This window comes from Corella eumyota, chromosome 1 (assembly GCF_963082875.1).
Source record: "Corella eumyota chromosome 1, kaCorEumy4.1, whole genome shotgun sequence".
In the NCBI taxonomy this organism is placed as follows: domain Eukaryota; kingdom Metazoa; phylum Chordata; class Ascidiacea; order Phlebobranchia; family Corellidae; genus Corella; species Corella eumyota.
In genome coordinates this window covers 7,951,018-7,970,727 of record NC_137490.1, presented here as the reverse complement: position 1 = coordinate 7,970,727, position 19,710 = coordinate 7,951,018, and the positions used below count along the sequence as shown (strand labels likewise).

The window sequence follows — 19,710 nt, the reverse complement described above, 5'->3', positions numbered from 1 at the left end:
ATGGATTTGTTTTTAGAAAAAACTGTTTCAAATTGCTTACTTCTTACAATGTCAGCTATAGCAGATCCGAAGATTTACATAAAAAAAGATTTACATAAAAAAAAAGAATTGGTTAAAATAAAAATAAGTAGGATAAGTTAACATTAACATGCAAGTTACAACATCTTAATTTTATTTTAGTTAATTTCAAATTACAACATATCAAAATAATTGTTTTGCCAAAAATTTATTTTTTGTTATGTATAAAATATTAAATAAATCCCTTCTAATACATTTTCATCAGCAATATTTTAAAATAGTAACAGACTAATTTTAATGATTGGCAAAGCAATGAAATATCATAATCTGTAATTAACTAAGTTAATATTAAATATAATTGCTATAACAGTCATTATTTACAACAAAAATAATTGTTACCTTACACTAAATACTAATTACACCCTAATCCCTTTACCATATAGTTACTAAAAACAATCTATAAAGACATACACATACACTATAACATATGATAAAAAATATTTATATTTCATGTACCTATATTTTAAATAAAAATAAAAAATTTGAACTCACCTGTTACTATAGGCCTGGACCAGTTAATTGAAACTAAGTCGTTATTGCTGGATTTAGCAGCAACAGCAATAGCATAACTGGTGGATGGTATTAATTTTACATTAATGTAAGACTCTTGTTCTGGCGACATAGTTGTTGTGCCATCACCAATTGTAAACTAAATTATTTTTTTAATTTTGTTACCATTATTGGTAACCAAAAATTTATAATAAAACTCGTTTTAAAAATCAAAATATATAAAAAAAAAATTTGAATAAATTAAACAGATATTTTTACATACTCTGATCTCCTCATTTCCAGTGGCGTTGTTAAAACTTCTACGCCTTCTATTATTCTCAGAGTTTGGAACCCCTAGGCCATTTGTCCAAACCGCGACACATTCACAAGTTGTTCCAGCATTACACTGTTCGCAATTAAGAACTTGGTTTAGGTTAGGAATGGTCATACCATCTAAAAGCAAAACATAAAAACTTTTAGGTAAGCATAAAAATTAATCAAACACAAAAAATACTAAATGATTCGGTAAGCTACATTTAGTTCAAAGTAAAATTATACTAAGTAAAACATTAAATATTTTTTTAAACTTTAAAACTAATTTTATTTAAAAATGTGAAAAAAACTAGAAAAAAAAAAAAAAACTAGAAAATAAAAAACCAGAAAAAAAATTAGAAATAGTAATATTGTATAATTTAAAAATTTATATATATATTTTTTTTAAAACAAAATATAATATTGCAAAATTTTACCAGAAATTAGAGAATTCATAACAATATAAACTCCATAAAACTCAATGGGTCCATTCATATTAGTAAAAGTATTTGCCGGTAATGTGAATATAATTGAAGACTGAGATACTGTACTAGGGGCAATTGACACACTTGAATTGGGAGCATCTGGAGCTAAAAATAATAATAAGTTGTTTAAAATTAACAAAATTTTTTTTGTATAGTTAAACAAACAGATCTGCCAAATGTAGTCTAAAATTAATTTTTAAATTTTTCATATTTTTAATCTTGAGTTTTACAGAAATTCGAATATGATTTATCAAATCTTTTCTAAAATAAACTACTTAAATTAAAAAGTAAACCTAGTACAATAAACTAAATAAAAACAGAAAGACAATAAAAAGTTATACTGACGCAGTAAATATTTTACATTAAGGTGGTTAAATTATTTTAAACAAAGTATATACTCACGCAAAGATAGCGTTCTTGACTGTTTTATCGTAAACGTGCTGTTTTCTATTTGCCCCATCGTGTTGGTTATTTGGGACAAGACTTCAAGTGAGTAACTCGTAAAAGGTTTTAAGTCTGGCACTGTAACTGAAACTGGATCTGATGCTGTGCTTTCAACTGACAAACTCTTCAGAAAATTAAATCAAGTTAAAACAGTTGCATGTATTGCAACTTTATTGATTTTAATATGTTTATCTCTCCTAAGCTAGTTAAAATAGGGGTAAGTACAGAAAAGATAGGGGTCTATTGATCTAATAAATACACATTTTTATTTTAAAGTATTAATATTGAATAAATTAGTTATAAATATCAAATAATAACAGTTTTTTTTCAGATTACATAACTGTTAACCGCTATTAAAAATAACTAATTTTATATATATTTTTATATATAAATTTTTTAATTAATTTAAGCTTTTTTAACCTACCTGTGGTTGAGCGAGGTCATAGTTTAACTCCATGTAGTTAATGAGATAAGTCTGAACGATTCCATCAGGCCGTGGCCAATTTAAATCAAAGGAATTAGTTTGATTGAAGATGCTGTAACTTACTTCCGCTGGTTCTAAAAAACAGTAAAGAGTTTAAAAATTACATCAGGGTTAAGAGTTTAAATTGAATAAACTTTTTTAATTTTTTTTTTCAATATTGGTATTACAATACTTAAACTCTATATAGCATGACAAGGAAATGGAATTTACTTAAAATTATCTATTAGTAAAATAAAGTGCAAGATCAGTTTAAATTAAAACAATTTATCACATTATATTATTGGTTTACAAAAAACTGTAAATTTGGCACTGCTAAAAGTATTGTTTTTTATTTCCTTTTAACGATTACCGCAATTCTTTCTTAATTTGGGTTGTATTTAAAGTTATTTTCTTAAAGTACCAAATTTAGATAAAAACTTTCTAAAAAAATAAACACCGGATTATTAATCCTCCCTTTTCTGCTTAATGCGGGACTTTTCTTTTAAATAATATTTACATAACTTAAAACAGAATTCCCCGTTTTTTTAAATGTAGCATATTTTTTAAAATAAACATTATACTTAAAGCTAAGTTTTACAAAGCTAAACAAAACATGTAAGCAACATTTAAAAATTCTCATTAAATTTAAGTATAACAATGAGTTATGTAAATTACCTATTTTAAGTTTAAATTATAACATCTAGTTGATTGCCCGCCCCATGGGTTCTATTGTTACCTGGGCAATTCTCAATGGGAAAGTAGATTAAAATTAATAAAAATTTAAAAAAAAAGGATTTTGTTTGGGTTAGGTTTATTTAACATTTCAACAGTACCTAAAACTGTTTTTTTTTTATTTTACCTGAAATTGAGTAAATTTAAGACAAAAGTTACATGTCAAAATTCAACAGTGTCATTCTGTTACTTATAGCGTTATTATGTTAACAGGTTTTTTTATGTTATCTTACCAATATATGAATATTTTTTAGTTGGTGTTTAAAATCCTAACTAAAAAAATTGGATATTTTTTTTGTTGTTTTATTTAAAATCAATTATTCACACATTTTTAATTCAAGTGCTGTTTTATAAAATCGAACAAATTGGGATTAAGTATTAACCAACTTTATCTTATTTATTGGCGTATTTCCGATACTAAACATCTTTTTTTTGGTATGGCAATTTATATGAGGTTCTAATTTGAAGAATAATTTAAATTCTGTTGAAAAAAAAATTGTAGGTTTGTGTACCACAGTGAGTGTAATTTCGTTACTAAAGAATCGCCAGTTACTATTAAAATATTTGTCACAATATGGCAGCAACAAATATTTGCTTATTAATAAACATTATTATGCATCACAAACGAGGGATTTTTTTATTTTAAGGGCTTAAAAATATGACATGCATATTTATATACATTATGTTTATTAAGCTCTAACATATTTAAATAACAATTTACTGTAAGGCTTAGTAGACCACTTACTGGAATTCATCATGCCCATGATCTGTTCACTCTCTAAACCAAAACTTTCTACAGTCACAATCACAGTGTAATTGGTGCCAGGTTCAACAGTTATTGTGATTGGAGATGTGGTGTTTCTACTTTCAGGGGTCATCATATCACTGGTACCATACTGAACCTAAAAATACATTAAACAATGTTTAATATCATGTTTGACAAAAACAATTTATGAATTTAAAACAGTCACATAGTTAAGCAAAAATTGTTCACCAGCCTTTAAAAAAACTTTTAACTAGGCATACAAGTAGCTTAACAGAAACTTAAAAATGTAAAAATTAACACACCCAAAATTCAAATATTTCCGAGATATTATCAATGTAGCTAACGATAAATATTGTTAATGTAGCTAACACAAATAGGATCAAAGTAGCTCACATGAATTGGTAGTAAAACTTTAAATACAATTATATTAAACACATATGCTTTAATTTGAAAAAAATTAACTTACATTAATATTGTTAAAATCACCAGTTGGGCTTGTCCAGTTGACAAAAAGTAGAGTTGTAGGATTACCAGCATCTTGTGTTATTGTTATATTGCTAATTGCATCAGGCTCTAAATACAAAAAATTTAAAAATCAAATAGCGATAAAAGTAAATTAAATATTTATAAACATGAATTCTAAATTAAAATGTATTTAAAAATAAAGTGATATTATTAACTGTGATTTAAAAAATTATTTTAATTGACATCATTCATTGAATAGTAAAGTAATTGACGTTATTCATTGAATAGTGAAGCTTAACAATTAAATAAAGTACAAAAGAAAAAGATGAAAAGCAAAATAAGGAGTGAATAAAATTAAAAATTGACTATACAAAATCTGAGGTATTTTTTATAATATTAAACTAAACTAAATTATAGGTAAATTAATCATTAACAATTTTTCTCCATGAAAATGAATTTGTTTAACCTTGTAAGTACATTAACCTTGTATACAACAGCAAATGCTGTAAAAATGCAAAATTAAAGCAATGATTGTGTTTCGATGTGAAAAATTAAAAACTTAAAATAAATTAAGTGATGTGATGCCAAAATGTAAGCATAATATGATCGATCCACAACAACAACAACAATAAATTAAAATAATTGTAAAAAACAAGTGAAATGGATTTTTTCTGAAGCTTGATGGCCATGCAAACCAAATCAAATTAAAACTGTGGAAAATTTAAACAATTGACGTTACGTATTCTAAATTCCTGGCTTAAGGCAATGCTAAAAAGATTCCGAAACACTGAAACAATATTCAACAAATATTTGTTTCCAAATTCAAGATTGTATGTAAGGTTTGTTGTTGACATGGTTTTGCTAAAAACCAATGTAGATGTTGTACTTATTTTGAAAATTTCAATGTTATATTCATCAACCATGCCCAACAGTGGTTGTTCCCATTCGAAAGATACATTTGTGTCGTTAAACATATCGGCAGTGGTAATAAATGTGGGTGGATCAGGTACTAAACATTAAAAAAATAAATATACTCATAAACAAAATGGTTGTCCTCAAGTTTTTGCAATAGCGAAAAACTTACCTTTTTTAACTAATTTTACAAAAAATGCAATTTTATAATAACAAATTTCTTAAGATCAAACTATTACTTGAATAACTTGGATAAAATTTAAGACACTGCATTAATTTATTTTTTAAATTTACTTACCAGTAGGATTGTCGGTTTTAGATTGACTCTCACTTGCCACCCCAAAATATATAACTGTTACTGACACATCGTAAAGGGTACCGGGGATTAAGCCTGTTATTTCTGTATTTAGAGTTTCATGTGAAACATTAAAGGTTTTAATAAAATCAGAACTATCAACTGTTTGAACTTGAAAAAGATGAAAATTTCCTTCAGCAGGTTCATTCCACATTGCTTGTAAGGTTGTTGTATTAACAGTGGTAACTTCAAGTCCAACAACCGAAAGAGGAGCTATTCAGGTAACAAATAAGGGTTTATACGTGTTATAAAATGCTGTTAAGGTGACATGCTAACTGACGATGAAATGTAAATTTACTATAATTTTAGCACATATACACGTACCATAAAAATATATATCCCGGATTTTAGAACTTAAAAACACACACACAAATTAACCAGAAAAACAGTTAAAAGTATTTAAAAAAATTTTAACCAGTTTTTAAAATCTTTAACATGCAGGTAACTATAAAATAGATAAAAACTACTAATATTTTTAGTGCTTGAATTAAACATTTTTATCTTTTGTTTAAAAAGACATTTATAAATTTAACATATATATTAGGATTTGCAGGAATGCAACATGTAAACGTGAATAAAATGTTTGACAGAAACAGTGTTTGTTAGTTGGTGAATGCTTGATAAAAAATCTAAAAAAATAAAAATAATAAAAAATTATTTAATAGTTAAACCTGGTTACCTAAAAATTGTTAAAAAAATTTGTAACTGAGGTAAAGCTGCCATGTAGAAAATTTTTTTAAATTAAATATTATATTTGCTTTTAGTCTAATGCACCATTTTATTCTAATAATTTAAAAATAACTAAAATTAAATATTAACCACTAAAAACTTTATTTTAAAATCTATTATATGTAAGCAAGGATCGTGAGACAGAATATTTGAGTATGAATATATTTAAAAGTAGACATTACCTTTATTTGCCCTATAACAATGAAAAAGTGGGTTACTGTTATTTTATACAAGGAAGTAGATACAGACTATTGACTCATATTTTAATCAGTTCTATAACAGTCACACAAGGAAGTAAAAAAAATTAAATTAATATTAAAATAAAAATAACCAACTAAAAAAATTAATCTGTTTAAATGAAGTAATAATTCAATACTGTACTAATGGTGCGCCTTAAACTCGAAAGGAATTTTCAATAAAATTTACTTTGTGTTATTTTTAACCTTAACCAACATTGATGCAATGCTTTTCAAGCATGACGTGAATAAGTGTTCAAAATAAATATTTACAGGTGCTTTTAAGTATAAGTGGAGTTAATACGAAAATTGTTTTAGTTCAACGTAATAGTAATCTATTAAACTGTTAGCAATATAATTCGTGTTTACTAGTACTTGAAATAAAAACATTAACGCAGTTACACCTAACAACAATGCAGTGTTGTCCTATTAAAGTTTGGGTTATAAAAACAAAAATAGACACATACCTGTGTGGATAGTGAAATTCTCTGACGTCAAACCTCTTAAGCTTCCTGATATAGACTTCACTTGAAATCTGTATCCTGTTCCGGGCTTCAATGTTGTTATAGTGATTGCAGTGGTATTGTTTTTAAAAGGAACTGTCATATTGAAATTTAACAGGCCCGTTGTATTGCTTTGTTGGGTTGCAGTAAATGTTAATACATACTGCTCTATTTTTCCTATGCCGTTGTAGACAATTAATATCGTCACATTATTTTCTAAGTTGGTCGTAACTATAACGCTATCAGGGGCCTCCGATTCTGCAAAAGAATACTTCTTAACAAAATTTCCTTTGTTTATAAAAAGGTAGTTTTTTATTGTTTTATTATATAAATACCTGTGTAGTCAGAAACATATTTTGGCAAACTTTCAGCATTACCGCTAACTGATACCATAGAAATATTATACAGTCCACCTGGAACCAATCCATGAAGTGTTGTCGTTTGGGTGCTAGAATATCGGTCGAATAACACTAAACTAGCATTGCTTTTATAAGAAATTAAAAAACTGTCCACAGTGGTGTTACTTGGTGGATCCCATGTTAAGGTAAGTGATTCAGTTGTTGAAAATGTTTCATCAATAAAAAGATTGTTAACAGGATAGGGAACTGAATTTTTAAAATTTAATTGGTAATGTTTTTGAACTGATGTCAAAACAACTGTCTTTTTAAAATTACATAGCTTAATTAAACAAAAAAATGTTTTTAAAACTTTTAGGGCTAACCTGTTCTATTAATAAACGTGCAATTTTCAAAGGCAATGGAATTTGAAGACATTGCCAAAACAAAAACTTGATACAAAGCACCAGAAGTTAGATTGTTAAAACTGAAATTTGTGGTTTCATTTTTGGCATCAACTATTGTTGAATATGGCTGGTTAGTGTGTATTGACTGCCAAAATATTCGATAAGATTGCACAAGCCCATTAATGGGTGGAGTAATAGCGATGTTAAAATCTTGATTGCCTATGCCTGTAAGACTGCAGTCTGCAACTAAAGGACCTTTAAAAAATACAATTAAAATTATTTTTTTTTACACTTGTTCGGTTTTAGTTTTTTTTTGCATTTTTATAACATTTATAATTTTTCCCTTCTCTAGCAACTTTTATAACAAATAAAAAACAAGAAACTAAAATACGTAGCAGTCAAATTCCTTAATTTGAATGTCATCAACAAATCAAGTAATGACTACTTACTATCAAATTACAAAATTAATTTAAACTTACGTGTGTTGCTATTAACAGATCTAACAGCACTTGATACGTTTTTTATTAAAACTGTAAAATTAACCATGTAATTGGAGCCTGGTTTTAAATTTGAGATTGTAACTTTTGATATGTCAGCATTTACAGTTAAGATCTGGTTACTTTCATTAAAATAAGCTACTTGAAATGTATCCCAACATCCTGATATAGGAAAGTCCCATTGTATTTGTATATTGTATGTTCCAACATAACTTACAGTTAGGTTTCGAACAGGATTAGGCTCTGTATTGATAATTAACAATGATTAAATTACAACATTGCAAAAAATCATGTTTCAAGTAGTTTTTACAGTTTTTTTAAATATATATTTTTTAATGTTTAAAACATATAAATACCTGTATGCTGAGAAACATATTTTGGCAAACTTTTAGCATTACCGCTAACTGACACCACAGAAATATTATACAGTCCACCTGGAACTAAATCGTATAGTGTTGTTGTTTGGGTGCTAGAATTAGTTTCAAAAAACACTAAACTAGCATTGCTTTCATAAGAAATCAAAAAAGTGTCCACAATGGTGTTACTTGGTGGATCCCATGTCAAGGTAAGTGATTCAGTTGTTGAAAATGTTTCATCAATAAAAAGATTGTTAACAGGATAGGGAACTAAAATTTTAAAATTTAATTGGTAATAGTTTTAAACTGAGGTCAAAACAACTGTCTTTTTAAAATTACATAAGTTAAATCAACAAAAAATGTTTTTAAACCTTTTAGGGCTAACCTGTTCTATTAATAAACGTGCAATTTTCAAAGGCAATGGAATTTGAAGACATTGCCAAAACAAAAACTTGATACAAAGCACCAGAAGTTAGATTGTTAAAACTGAAATTTGTGGTTTCATTTTTGGCATCAACTATTGTTGAATATGGCTGGTTAGTGTGTATTGACTGCCAAAATATTCGATAAGATTGCACAAGCCCATTAATAGGTGGAGTAATAGCAATGTTAAAATCTTGATTGCCTATGCCTGTAAGACTGCAGTCTGCAACTAAAGGACCTTTAAAAAATACAATTAAAATTATTTTTTTTTACACTTGTTCGGGTTTAGTTTTTTTTGCATTTTTATAACATTTATAATTTTTACTTCTCTAGCAACCTTTATAACAAATAAAAAACAAGAAACTAAAATACGTAGCAGTCAAATTCCTTAATTTGAATGTCATCAACAAATCAAGTAATGACTACTTACTATCAAATTACAAAATTAATTTAAACTTACGTGTGTTGCTATTAACAGATCTAACAGCACTTGATACGTTTTTTATTAAAACTGTAAAATTAACCATGTAATTGGAGCCTGGTTTTAAATTTGAGATTGTAACTTTTGATATGTCAGCATTTACAGTTAAGATCTGGTTACTTTCATTAAAATAAGCTACTTGAAATGTATCCCAACATCCTGATATAGGAAAGTCCCATTGTATTTGTATATTGTATGTTCCAACATAACTTACAGTTAGGTTTCGAACAGGATTAGGCTCTGTATTGATAATTAACAATGATTAAATTACAACATTGCAAAAAATCATGTTTCAAGTAGTTTTTACAGTTTTTTTAAATATATATTTTTTAATGTTTAAAACATATAAATACCTGTATGCTGAGAAACATATTTTGGCAAACTTTTAGCATTACCGCTAACTGACACCACAGAAATATTATACAGTCCACCTGGAACTAAATCGTATAGTGTTGTTGTTTGGGTGCTAGAATTAGTTTCAAAAAACACTAAACTAGCATTGCTTTCATAAGAAATCAAAAAAGTGTCCACAATGGTGTTACTTGGTGGATCCCATGTCAAGGTAAGTGATTCAGTTGTTGAAAATGTTTCATCAATAAAAAGATTGTTAACAGGATAGGGAACTAAAATTTTAAAATTTAATTGGTAATAGTTTTAAACTGAGGTCAAAACAACTGTCTTTTTAAAATTACATAAGTTAAATCAACAAAAAATGTTTTTAAACCTCTTAGGGCTAACCTGTTCTATTAATAAACGTGCAATTTTCAAAGGCAATGGAATTTGAAGACATTGCCAAAACAAAAACTTGATACAAAGCACCAGAAGTTAGATTGTTAAAACTGAAATTTGTGGTTTCATTTTTGGCATCAACTATTGTTGAATATGGCTGGTTAGTGTGTATTGACTGCCAAAATATTCGATAAGATTGCACAAGCCCATTAATAGGTGGAGTAATAGCAATGTTAAAATCTTGATTGCCTATGCCTGTAAGACTGCAGTCTGCAACTAAAGGACCTTTAAAAAATACAATTAAAATTATTTTTTTTACACTTGTTCGGGTTTAGTTTTTTTTGCATTTTTATAACATTTATAATTTTTACTTCTCTAGCAACCTTTATAACAAATAAAAAACAAGAAACTAAAATACGTAGCAGTCAAATTCCTTAATTTGAATGTCATCAACAAATCAAGTAATGACTACTTACTATCAAATTACAAAATTAATTTAAACTTACGTGTGTTGCTATTAACAGATCTAACAGCACTTGATACGTTTTTTATTAAAACTGTAAAATTAACCATGTAATTGGAGCCTGGTTTTAAATTTGAGATTGTAACTTTTGATATGTCAGCATTTACAGTTAAGATCTGGTTACTTTCATTAAAATAAGCTACTTGAAATGTATCCCAACATCCTGATATAGGAAAGTCCCATTGTATTTGTATATTGTATGTTCCAACATAACTTACAGTTAGGTTTCGAACAGGATTAGGCTCTGTATTGATAATTAACAATGATTAAATTACAACATTGCAAAAAATCATGTTTCAAGTAGTTTTTACAGTTTTTTTAAATATATATTTTTTAATGTTTAAAACATATAAATACCTGTATGCTGAGAAACATATTTTGGCAAACTTTTAGCATTACCGCTAACTGACACCACAGAAATATTATACAGTCCACCTGGAACTAAATCGTATAGTGTTGTTGTTTGGGTGCTAGAATTAGTTTCAAAAAACACTAAACTAGCATTGCTTTCATAAGAAATCAAAAAAGTGTCCACAATGGTGTTACTTGGTGGATCCCATGTCAAGGTAAGTGATTCAGTTGTTGAAAATGTTTCATCAATAAAAAGATTGTTAACAGGATAGGGAACTAAAATTTTAAAATTTAATTGGTAATAGTTTTAAACTGAGGTCAAAACAACTGTCTTTTTAAAATTACATAAGTTAAATCAACAAAAAATGTTTTTAAACCTTTTAGGGCTAACCTGTTCTATTAATAAACGTGCAATTTTCAAAGGCAATGGAATTTGAAGACATTGCCAAAACAAAAACTTGATACAAAGCACCAGAAGTTAGATTGTTAAAACTGAAATTTGTGGTTTCATTTTTGGCATCAACTATTGTTGAATATGGCTGGTTAGTGTGTATTGACTGCCAAAATATTCGATAAGATTGCACAAGCCCATTAATAGGTGGAGTAATAGCAATGTTAAAATCTTGATTGCCTATGCCTGTAAGACTGCAGTCTGCAACTAAAGGACCTTTAAAAAATACAATTAAAATTATTTTTTTTTACACTTGTTCGGGTTTAGTTTTTTTTGCATTTTTATAACATTTATAATTTTTACTTCTCTAGCAACCTTTATAACAAATAAAAAACAAGAAACTAAAATACGTAGCAGTCAAATTCCTTAATTTGAATGTCATCAACAAATCAAGTAATGACTACTTACTATCAAATTACAAAATTAATTTAAACTTACGTGTGTTGCTATTAACAGATCTAACAGCACTTGATACGTTTTTTATTAAAACTGTAAAATTAACCATGTAATTGGAGCCTGGTTTTAAATTTGAGATTGTAACTTTTGATATGTCAGCATTTACAGTTAAGATCTGGTTACTTTCATTAAAATAAGCTACTTGAAATGTATCCCAACATCCTGATATAGGAAAGTCCCATTGTATTTGTATATTGTATGTTCCAACATAACTTACAGTTAGGTTTCGAACAGGATTAGGCTCTGTATTGATAATTAACAATGATTAAATTACAACATTGCAAAAAATCATGTTTCAAGTAGTTTTTACAGTTTTTTTAAATATATATTTTTTAATGTTTAAAACATATAAATACCTGTATGCTGAGAAACATATTTTGGCAAACTTTTAGCATTACCGCTAACTGACACCACAGAAATATTATACAGTCCACCTGGAACTAAATCGTATAGTGTTGTTGTTTGGGTGCTAGAATTAGTTTCAAAAAACACTAAACTAGCATTGCTTTCATAAGAAATCAAAAAAGTGTCCACAATGGTGTTACTTGGTGGATCCCATGTTAAGGTAAGTGAGTCAGTTGTGGATAGCGTTTCATCAATTAAAAGATTGTTAACAGGATAGGGAACTGAAATTTTAACAATAAGTGTTAATATAGTCGACTGACGTCAAGAACAATGTCTTTTGGCCATAGAGTAAATACAATTTCAGCTACTTTCGTTTTACAGTTAAGCAAATATAAAATTTTTATAATATGTTTGCCTAAATTGTTGCCTTATTTATTCTATAACAAAATTAAAAACAGAATCTTAACCATTATCTTCCAGTTGCGTGTGTAAACAAAGTATATTGGAATTTATATTTTTTTTAAGAAATGGCAACCTAGTAATAATATGTAATATGACAGATGATTCAGAATAGATTTGTGAAAACAATAACAAACAGTTAAAAAGGGTAGATCTGACAAAACAATAACAAACATTGCCATTTAAATAATGTTTAATCTTAATCCCTTGAACAGGCTAGCTAATTTAACAGTAAATAATTGATTAAATGTCCTGTTAAAATTAAATATTACAAATTTTTAAAAAATATCTATTTTTTTATTTGGAACTAACCTGTTCTATTATTGAATGTGCAATTTTCAAAGGCAATGGAACCTGAAGATATTGCCAAAACAAAAACTTGATACAAAGCACCAGAAGTTAGATTGTTAAGACTGAAATTTGTGGTTTCATTTTTGGCATCAACTATTGTTGAATATGACTGGTTAGTGTGTATTGACTGCCAAATTATTTGATAAGATTTTACAAGCCCATCAATGGGTGGAGTGATAGCAATGTTAAAATCTTGATTGCCTATGCCTGTAAGACTGCAGTCTGCAACTAAAGGACCTTTAAAACAAAAATGGTTGAAGTTACTTTTTTAAACATGCGTTCAATTTTTTTTTGTACATTTTGTACATTTAAATAGCTGTTTTTTGTAATTAATATTTAGCAAATTAAACTGGTTAAATTTATTAAAAAATCGTCATATTTAGATTATAAAATTAATCTAAACTCACGTGTGTTGACATCGATAGATCTAACAGCACTTAATACATTTTCCCGTTTGGTAGTAAAATTAACCATGTAAATGGAGCCTGGTTTTAAATTTGAGATTGCAACTTTTGATATGTTAGCATTTACAGTTAAGATTTGGTTAATTCCATTAAAATAATCTACTTGAAATGTATCCCAATATCCTGATATAGGAAAGTCCCATTGTATTTGTATATTGTATGTTCCAACATAACTTACAGTTAGGTTTCGAACAGGATTAGGCTCTGTATTGATAATTAACAATGATTAAATAACAACATTGCAAAAAATCATGTTTCAAGTAGTTTTTACAGTTTTTTTAAATATATATTTTTTAATGTTTAAAACATATAAATACCTGTATGCTGAGAAACATATTTTGGCAAACTTTTAGCATTACCGCTAACTGACACCACAGAAACATTATACAGTCCACCTGGAACTAAATCGTATAGTGTTGTTGTTTGGGTGCTAGAATTAGTTTCAAAAAACACTAAACTAGCATTGCTTTCATAAGAAATCAAAAAAGTGTCCACAATGGTGTTACTTGGTGGATCCCATGTCAAGGTAAGTGATTCAGTTGTTGAAAATGTTTCATCAATAAAAAGATTGTTAACAGGATAGGGAACTAAAATTTTAAAATTTAATTGGTAATAGTTTTAAACTGAGGTCAAAACAACTGTCTTTTTAAAATTACATAAGTTAAATCAACAAAAAATGTTTTTAAACCTTTTAGGGCTAACCTGTTCTATTAATAAACGTGCAATTTTCAAAGGCAATGGAATTTGAAGACATTGCCAAAACAAAAACTTGATACAAAGCACCAGAAGTTAGATTGTTAAAACTGAAATTTGTGGTTTCATTTTTGGCATCAACTATTGTTGAATATGGCTGGTTAGTGTGTATTGACTGCCAAATTATTTGATAAGATTTTACAAGCCCATCAATGGGTGGAGTGATAGCAATGTTAAAATCTTGATTGCCTATGCCTGTAAGACTGCAGTCTGCAACTAAAGGACCTTTAAAACAAAAATGGTTGAAGTTACTTTTTTAAACATGCGTTCAATTTTTTTTTGTACATTTTGTACATTTAAATAGCTGTTTTTTGTAATTAATATTTAGCAAATTAAACTGGTTAAATTTATTAAAAAATCGTCATATTTAGATTATAAAATTAATCTAAACTCACGTGTGTTGACATCGATAGATCTAACAGCACTTAATACATTTTCCCGTTTGGTAGTAAAATTAACCATGTAAATGGAGCCTGGTTTTAAATTTGAGATTGCAACTTTTGATATGTTAGCATTTACAGTTAAGATTTGGTTAATTCCATTAAAATAATCTACTTGAAATGTATCCCAATATCCTGATATAGGAAAGTCCCATTGTATTTGTATATTGTATGTTCCAACAAAACTAACAGTTAGGTTTCGAACAGGATTAGGCACTGTATTGACAATTAACAATGATTAATTTCGCTTTAACAATAATTAAATTCTTTAAATAGGCAAAGTTTCATACAATTTCTAAACTTAGTTTTTGAAAAATCAGTCCAATTTTTGCATAACTGCTTATTCAACAAAGTTTTTTTTGATCTATTGTTATATGCTCAAAAATTTTGTTTGGCAATTTTTTTTGTTGGAATTTAAAAAAACATGTGAATTTCCATTTTTTTAAAAAAATTACCTGTGGTAAAAGACAATGTTGTATTTCCAATTCCAAAAACATTAAAATATTGTGTTGTTATGGTAACAAAGTACTTCTGCCCAGCAGTAAGGTTGGATATTGTGAACAGAAATGATTTATTTAAACCCACATTCGTTATATTTCCTGATGTTGTGTTTAGATAAAAACTTTTTTCCGACAGGTAGGTGGTAAGAAATATATGATAAGCACCGACAGAGCCATTCAAAGGCTCGAGTAAAAGCAACTCGACTGAGTCACTTGTGACAGAGGAAATATTAAACTTTGCATCCACAGGTCCTAGACAAATTTTTTGATACACGACAGGCCAAATAGCCCAACGACAAAATAAATAAACACAAAATTTCGCTAATAAAAACAGTTACTAACACTGATATATATAAAAACAAATGACAGAAAAACATAAACAGACAATGAAAAAGTTTTGCAGAAGAAAATAACAAGATAAGACCACAACCATATTAGATGTGTATATACCTTGACCTAATGTGTAATTGGAAATAAAATGCAAACAAACTTACTTGTTGAAAACTGTTCACTAGACGCATCTGAAACTTCTGAAACTGAGTCCCCTGAAACAGTTTGCAAGTAGACCTGGTATAGGGTCCCTGGTACAAGATCTGTAATATTGTAACTTGTTGCGTTGGAACTGAAATTTCTGCAAAAATATATGATTTTAAATAGATTTCCAAAAAGTAACCAAAAATTTCAAGTCAGTTTAGGTACACCTAATTAAAATCTTGCAACATAAAACTGTTAAGGTTAAAAAAGGAAGGTCAAAACCAGTGTCAATTAATGAGCAGTTAAATTAAAACTCAAATACATAACGATAAGTTTTTAATGTCTTATAAATTTCTTATCACATATTTAAAAAAAAATTTGACACAGTTTATAAATTTCTTATCACATTATACCTAGATGAGAAATTATTGGTCATCATAAACATGTCTACAATTGAATAATTCAAGTAGTAGAATTCAAATTGTGCTCCCGGTGGCGGAGTCCACGTCACACTGATACTATTAATCGTTTGTGATTCTACCGTAAGATTAGTCGGACCAAGAGTTGCTAAACATTTAAGAAAAAAAATTTTTTTATAATCAACAATAAAAAATTGAGTTTTGCAGTTTACAAGGATATTTTATTTTTTTTTGATATTTTTATTACTTTGTTAGAAATGTATTCGATATTTTAGATTTGAAGGTATACACTTAAAAAAAAAATTTGGGTGCAAATGCCTAAAAAAATTGGACAGCACACATATAAGTACCAGATCATTAGAGCATTCTTTTTAACAAATAAGAGAATTGTGTTCATTTAATATTTTTTTGGTGCCATTGGTTTAATAAAAATATTTTGAAACAAAATGGTGCATTTTTAACATATAAATCTGCTTGCATTTCTGTAACCTATGTATAGTAGTATAAATGCTCCTTAGCTATTAAAAAATATAAAAACCTGTTCTTTGTTTAACAGTTGCAGCTTCACTTTCTACATTAACAGTTACAGCAATAACTTGGATAATATAATTTTCACCAGACACCAATCCAGATATGTTATAACTTGTTTCATCGTTTGTTAAGTTAACATATATAAACTCATTTTTAGAAGCAACGCTATATCTTAAAATCTAAACATCACATTAACAAATTTATAGTTTAATAAACGAAACTACGTAAAATAAAAAATAGACTTAGTTTTTTTTATATGCAAAAAAGTAAACTTTTGATTTAAATAAATGTACTGCTGAATTAAAACAAGTTTTTATAACAAATAAAGTTTAAAAGAACTAACACCAAAAAACAAATTAATTTGCATTACTATTTGTAATAAAAAAGGAATTGTTTTTTAGACATTATAAAACAGTACACTATAAGTTAGATAATTTAGCAAACAGCAATGTACCTGTCTGTCAGATGATGAATTCGATAAGATCCAGGTAACAACAATTGATTCAAACTCAAAACTCATTATTTCTAAAGAAGTGACCGGCATTGGAGCTAAATTAAATTTCATTAAAATTAATTTACACTAAAAGATTTTTTATATGTTATACAAAATTATATAAACGTGACATATAAATTACTTAAATATCAACTAAAATGTTATAAAAACTAGTTAATTGCTGTAATGTGGTGGCCACTTACAACTAATAAATGCTCGCAATATTTTTGTCTATGACATACAGCAGTTTTTTGTTTTTTAAGACCCTTTAATTGGAGCTATATATATTTACTAAAAGTTATTAAACATATATAAGTAAAAATTTTTAAATTTTACCTAAAGTAAAATTCATAGAACTTGAAATTTCACTGTCACCAACACCAGTTGATGATGAGTATACCGTAACACCATATGTTACACCAGGAGATAAACTATCAACATAAATTGGGGAATCTTCTGATGAATTCCTTATTGGCATTAGTTGGTCATCGTTAAACATAACCACATAAGAGTCAGCACCATTTTGTGGAAGAGTAAACACAACCACGGCCTTAAAGTTTAAAAAAAGGTTTATTTAAATACACCATGTTCCTTTTTAAAATTTCAAATAAAACATGATACTAGTAGGTGGCATTAATTATATACACAGTAAGGCACAACTTAGGCTAAAAGCAGTTAAAAACTGGTTTTGAGTAGTTAAGTTGTAAAATATTTCATAATGAAATTACAAAATGTAAACTAAATTTATTATTAATAAATAAAATAACTTACTTCTGTAGTGTTGTCCATACCATGAGTAATTGAGATATTAGTAGGCGTGCCTGGAACTGAAAACAAAATGTCATTTTATTATATACATTATAATTGGTTGGTCTTAATACTAATGGGTAAAAACTTACATGTTGTAATGGTTACAATATTAGATGGCTCAGATCTTGTTTGAGCTGCGCCTGCTTCACCAGAGACCGCAGTTATAAAAAAAGTATACTCAAGATTGTTTTCTTGACTTTCGATAATGTGTGTTAATTCATTGCTCGATACTGAAATGGGCGAAGTTATTCCTCTATCAGTAGGATTTACTTCAATTTCATATCCAGAAAAGACGCCTGACATTGGTGCATCCCAAGTAAGCCTAATAGAACTTACATCTGGTACAACCATTAAATTCATAGGAGCATCAGGATCTAAGTGAAAAAATAAACTTGTTTAAGATTTTAAGGAAATAATTTTTCTGAATTATATCTCAAGCAAGAACAAAAATTAATTTATTGCTTTAAAAAAAGTTTAAAATCATGCATTTAAAAAAATAATATTATCTAAATTAAAATAATAATATCTAACAAAAATTATACACCAAATATTTCCCTTTTTAAGAGAATTACTCTCCATAATTAATTATTCTAATAAAAACTAAATATCTATTTTGGAATCTTTTTTTTCTTCTATGAATAATAATCATAACACTGTACAAATTTTCTTTCTAATATTAAATTAAATAATAAACTATTTTTCTACCGCTTTAATTGAATTGCGAAAATTCTTAATAACAAAAACCATTTTGCAGATTCCCTGTTATTATTTTTTTTATAAAAAAAATTTATTTGCGATCAAAAAAGTATGTTTATTGAATAACACAAAGTAATAACTTAAAAATAATTGAAAGACATTTTCAGTCTACATCCAAAGACTACTAAATCTCTGTAAAACAAATATAGCGGCAAACCAAAACACATTTCAGTGAATATTCCAGTTTTTTGCCGCATTAAAGAACAAAGAAAAATAAATTTTAAACCTGTTATCTGTTCCGTTGAATCATTAGAAACAACACTTTCACTTTTTAAGGAATTATCAAACTTAGAAACTGACTGAACAGTAGCTGTGTAAGTTTCACCAGGTGTAAGCCCAGTTAAGGTATATGATTCAGGTGAAGTACTTTCTATTGGTTGATAAGGAAAATTATGAACTTCATTAGAACCACTTTGTGCAGTGGCCACTATTTCATACGAAGTTACAACAAACTCATCTTCAATAATTTCCCAAGTGACATCAAGTTCGGTATTATTATCATTATTTGACTGAGCCAACATTACATTTTGTGGAGTTGGGGGAACTAAATATAAACATATATTTAATTAATTGCTAAAAGAAATTGTGACACAATGACAAGAAAAGTTATTTTTTGGTCTTAACCTGTTATCTGTGCGTTTGAAGCACCAGAATGAGGACTCGTTTGTTCTCCAGAAACTGACTGAACAGTAGCTGTGTAAGTTTCACCAGGTACAAGTTCATTAAGTGTAAAAAATGTAGGTGAATTACTGTTTATTAAGTCGTAAGTGAAATTAAGATTTCTATTAGAACCACTTTTAGCAGTAGCCATTATTTCATAATAAGTTACGACAAACTCAGATTCCTTTATTTCCCAAGTTAAATCAAGTTTGGTGTTATTATCATCACTTGACAGGGCCAACACGACAGTTTGTGGAGTTGGAGGAACTAAACAGAA

The 19,710-nt window shown here is 27.8% G+C and overlaps 1 protein-coding gene across 18 annotated transcripts in view; it reads right to left on the bottom strand.

Annotated features, from left to right (window-relative positions):
- Window positions 1-19,710, bottom strand: part of LOC145763626 (receptor-type tyrosine-protein phosphatase beta-like) — a 33,559-nt gene that overhangs the window by 10,478 nt on the left and 3,371 nt on the right. For 11 of the 18 annotated variants that reach the window (XM_082575123.1, XM_082575112.1, XM_082575110.1 and 8 more), the window contains exons 1-30: window positions 15,246-15,740; window positions 14,746-15,006; window positions 14,300-14,575; window positions 13,915-14,184; window positions 13,541-13,801; window positions 13,095-13,370; window positions 12,335-12,604; window positions 11,961-12,221; window positions 11,463-11,738; window positions 11,078-11,347; window positions 10,704-10,964; window positions 10,207-10,482; window positions 9,822-10,091; window positions 9,448-9,708; window positions 8,950-9,225; window positions 8,565-8,834; window positions 8,191-8,451; window positions 7,691-7,966; window positions 7,305-7,574; window positions 6,934-7,227; window positions 5,445-5,714; window positions 4,974-5,243; window positions 4,236-4,342; window positions 3,749-3,905; window positions 2,233-2,366; window positions 1,767-1,932; window positions 1,317-1,469; window positions 851-1,020; window positions 571-727; window positions 41-55 (exon numbers count right to left, since the gene is read on the bottom strand). In XM_082575123.1, coding sequence (XP_082431249.1) covers window positions 41-55; window positions 571-727; window positions 851-1,020; window positions 1,317-1,469; window positions 1,767-1,932; window positions 2,233-2,366; window positions 3,749-3,905; window positions 4,236-4,342; window positions 4,974-5,243; window positions 5,445-5,714; window positions 6,934-7,227; window positions 7,305-7,574; window positions 7,691-7,966; window positions 8,191-8,451; window positions 8,565-8,834; window positions 8,950-9,225; window positions 9,448-9,708; window positions 9,822-10,091; window positions 10,207-10,482; window positions 10,704-10,964; window positions 11,078-11,347; window positions 11,463-11,738; window positions 11,961-12,221; window positions 12,335-12,604; window positions 13,095-13,370; window positions 13,541-13,801; window positions 13,915-14,184; window positions 14,300-14,575; window positions 14,746-14,812 — 6,541 coding nt within the window. In that variant the 5' untranslated portion in view covers window positions 14,813-15,006; window positions 15,246-15,740. Of the gene's footprint in view, window positions 1-40; window positions 56-570; window positions 728-850; window positions 1,021-1,316; window positions 1,470-1,766; window positions 1,933-2,232; window positions 2,367-3,748; window positions 3,906-4,235; window positions 4,343-4,973; window positions 5,244-5,444; window positions 5,715-6,933; window positions 7,228-7,304; window positions 7,575-7,690; window positions 7,967-8,190; window positions 8,452-8,564; window positions 8,835-8,949; window positions 9,226-9,447; window positions 9,709-9,821; window positions 10,092-10,206; window positions 10,483-10,703; window positions 10,965-11,077; window positions 11,348-11,462; window positions 11,739-11,960; window positions 12,222-12,334; window positions 12,605-13,094; window positions 13,371-13,540; window positions 13,802-13,914; window positions 14,185-14,299; window positions 14,576-14,745; window positions 15,007-15,245; window positions 15,742-15,784; window positions 15,922-16,177; window positions 16,332-16,721; window positions 16,894-17,168; window positions 17,264-17,543; window positions 17,758-17,978; window positions 18,035-18,106; window positions 18,392-18,999; window positions 19,318-19,397; window positions 19,701-19,710 lie in introns of those variants that run through there. The other 7 variants (XM_082575124.1, XM_082575114.1, XM_082575115.1 and 4 more) reach the window with 6 other exon arrangements.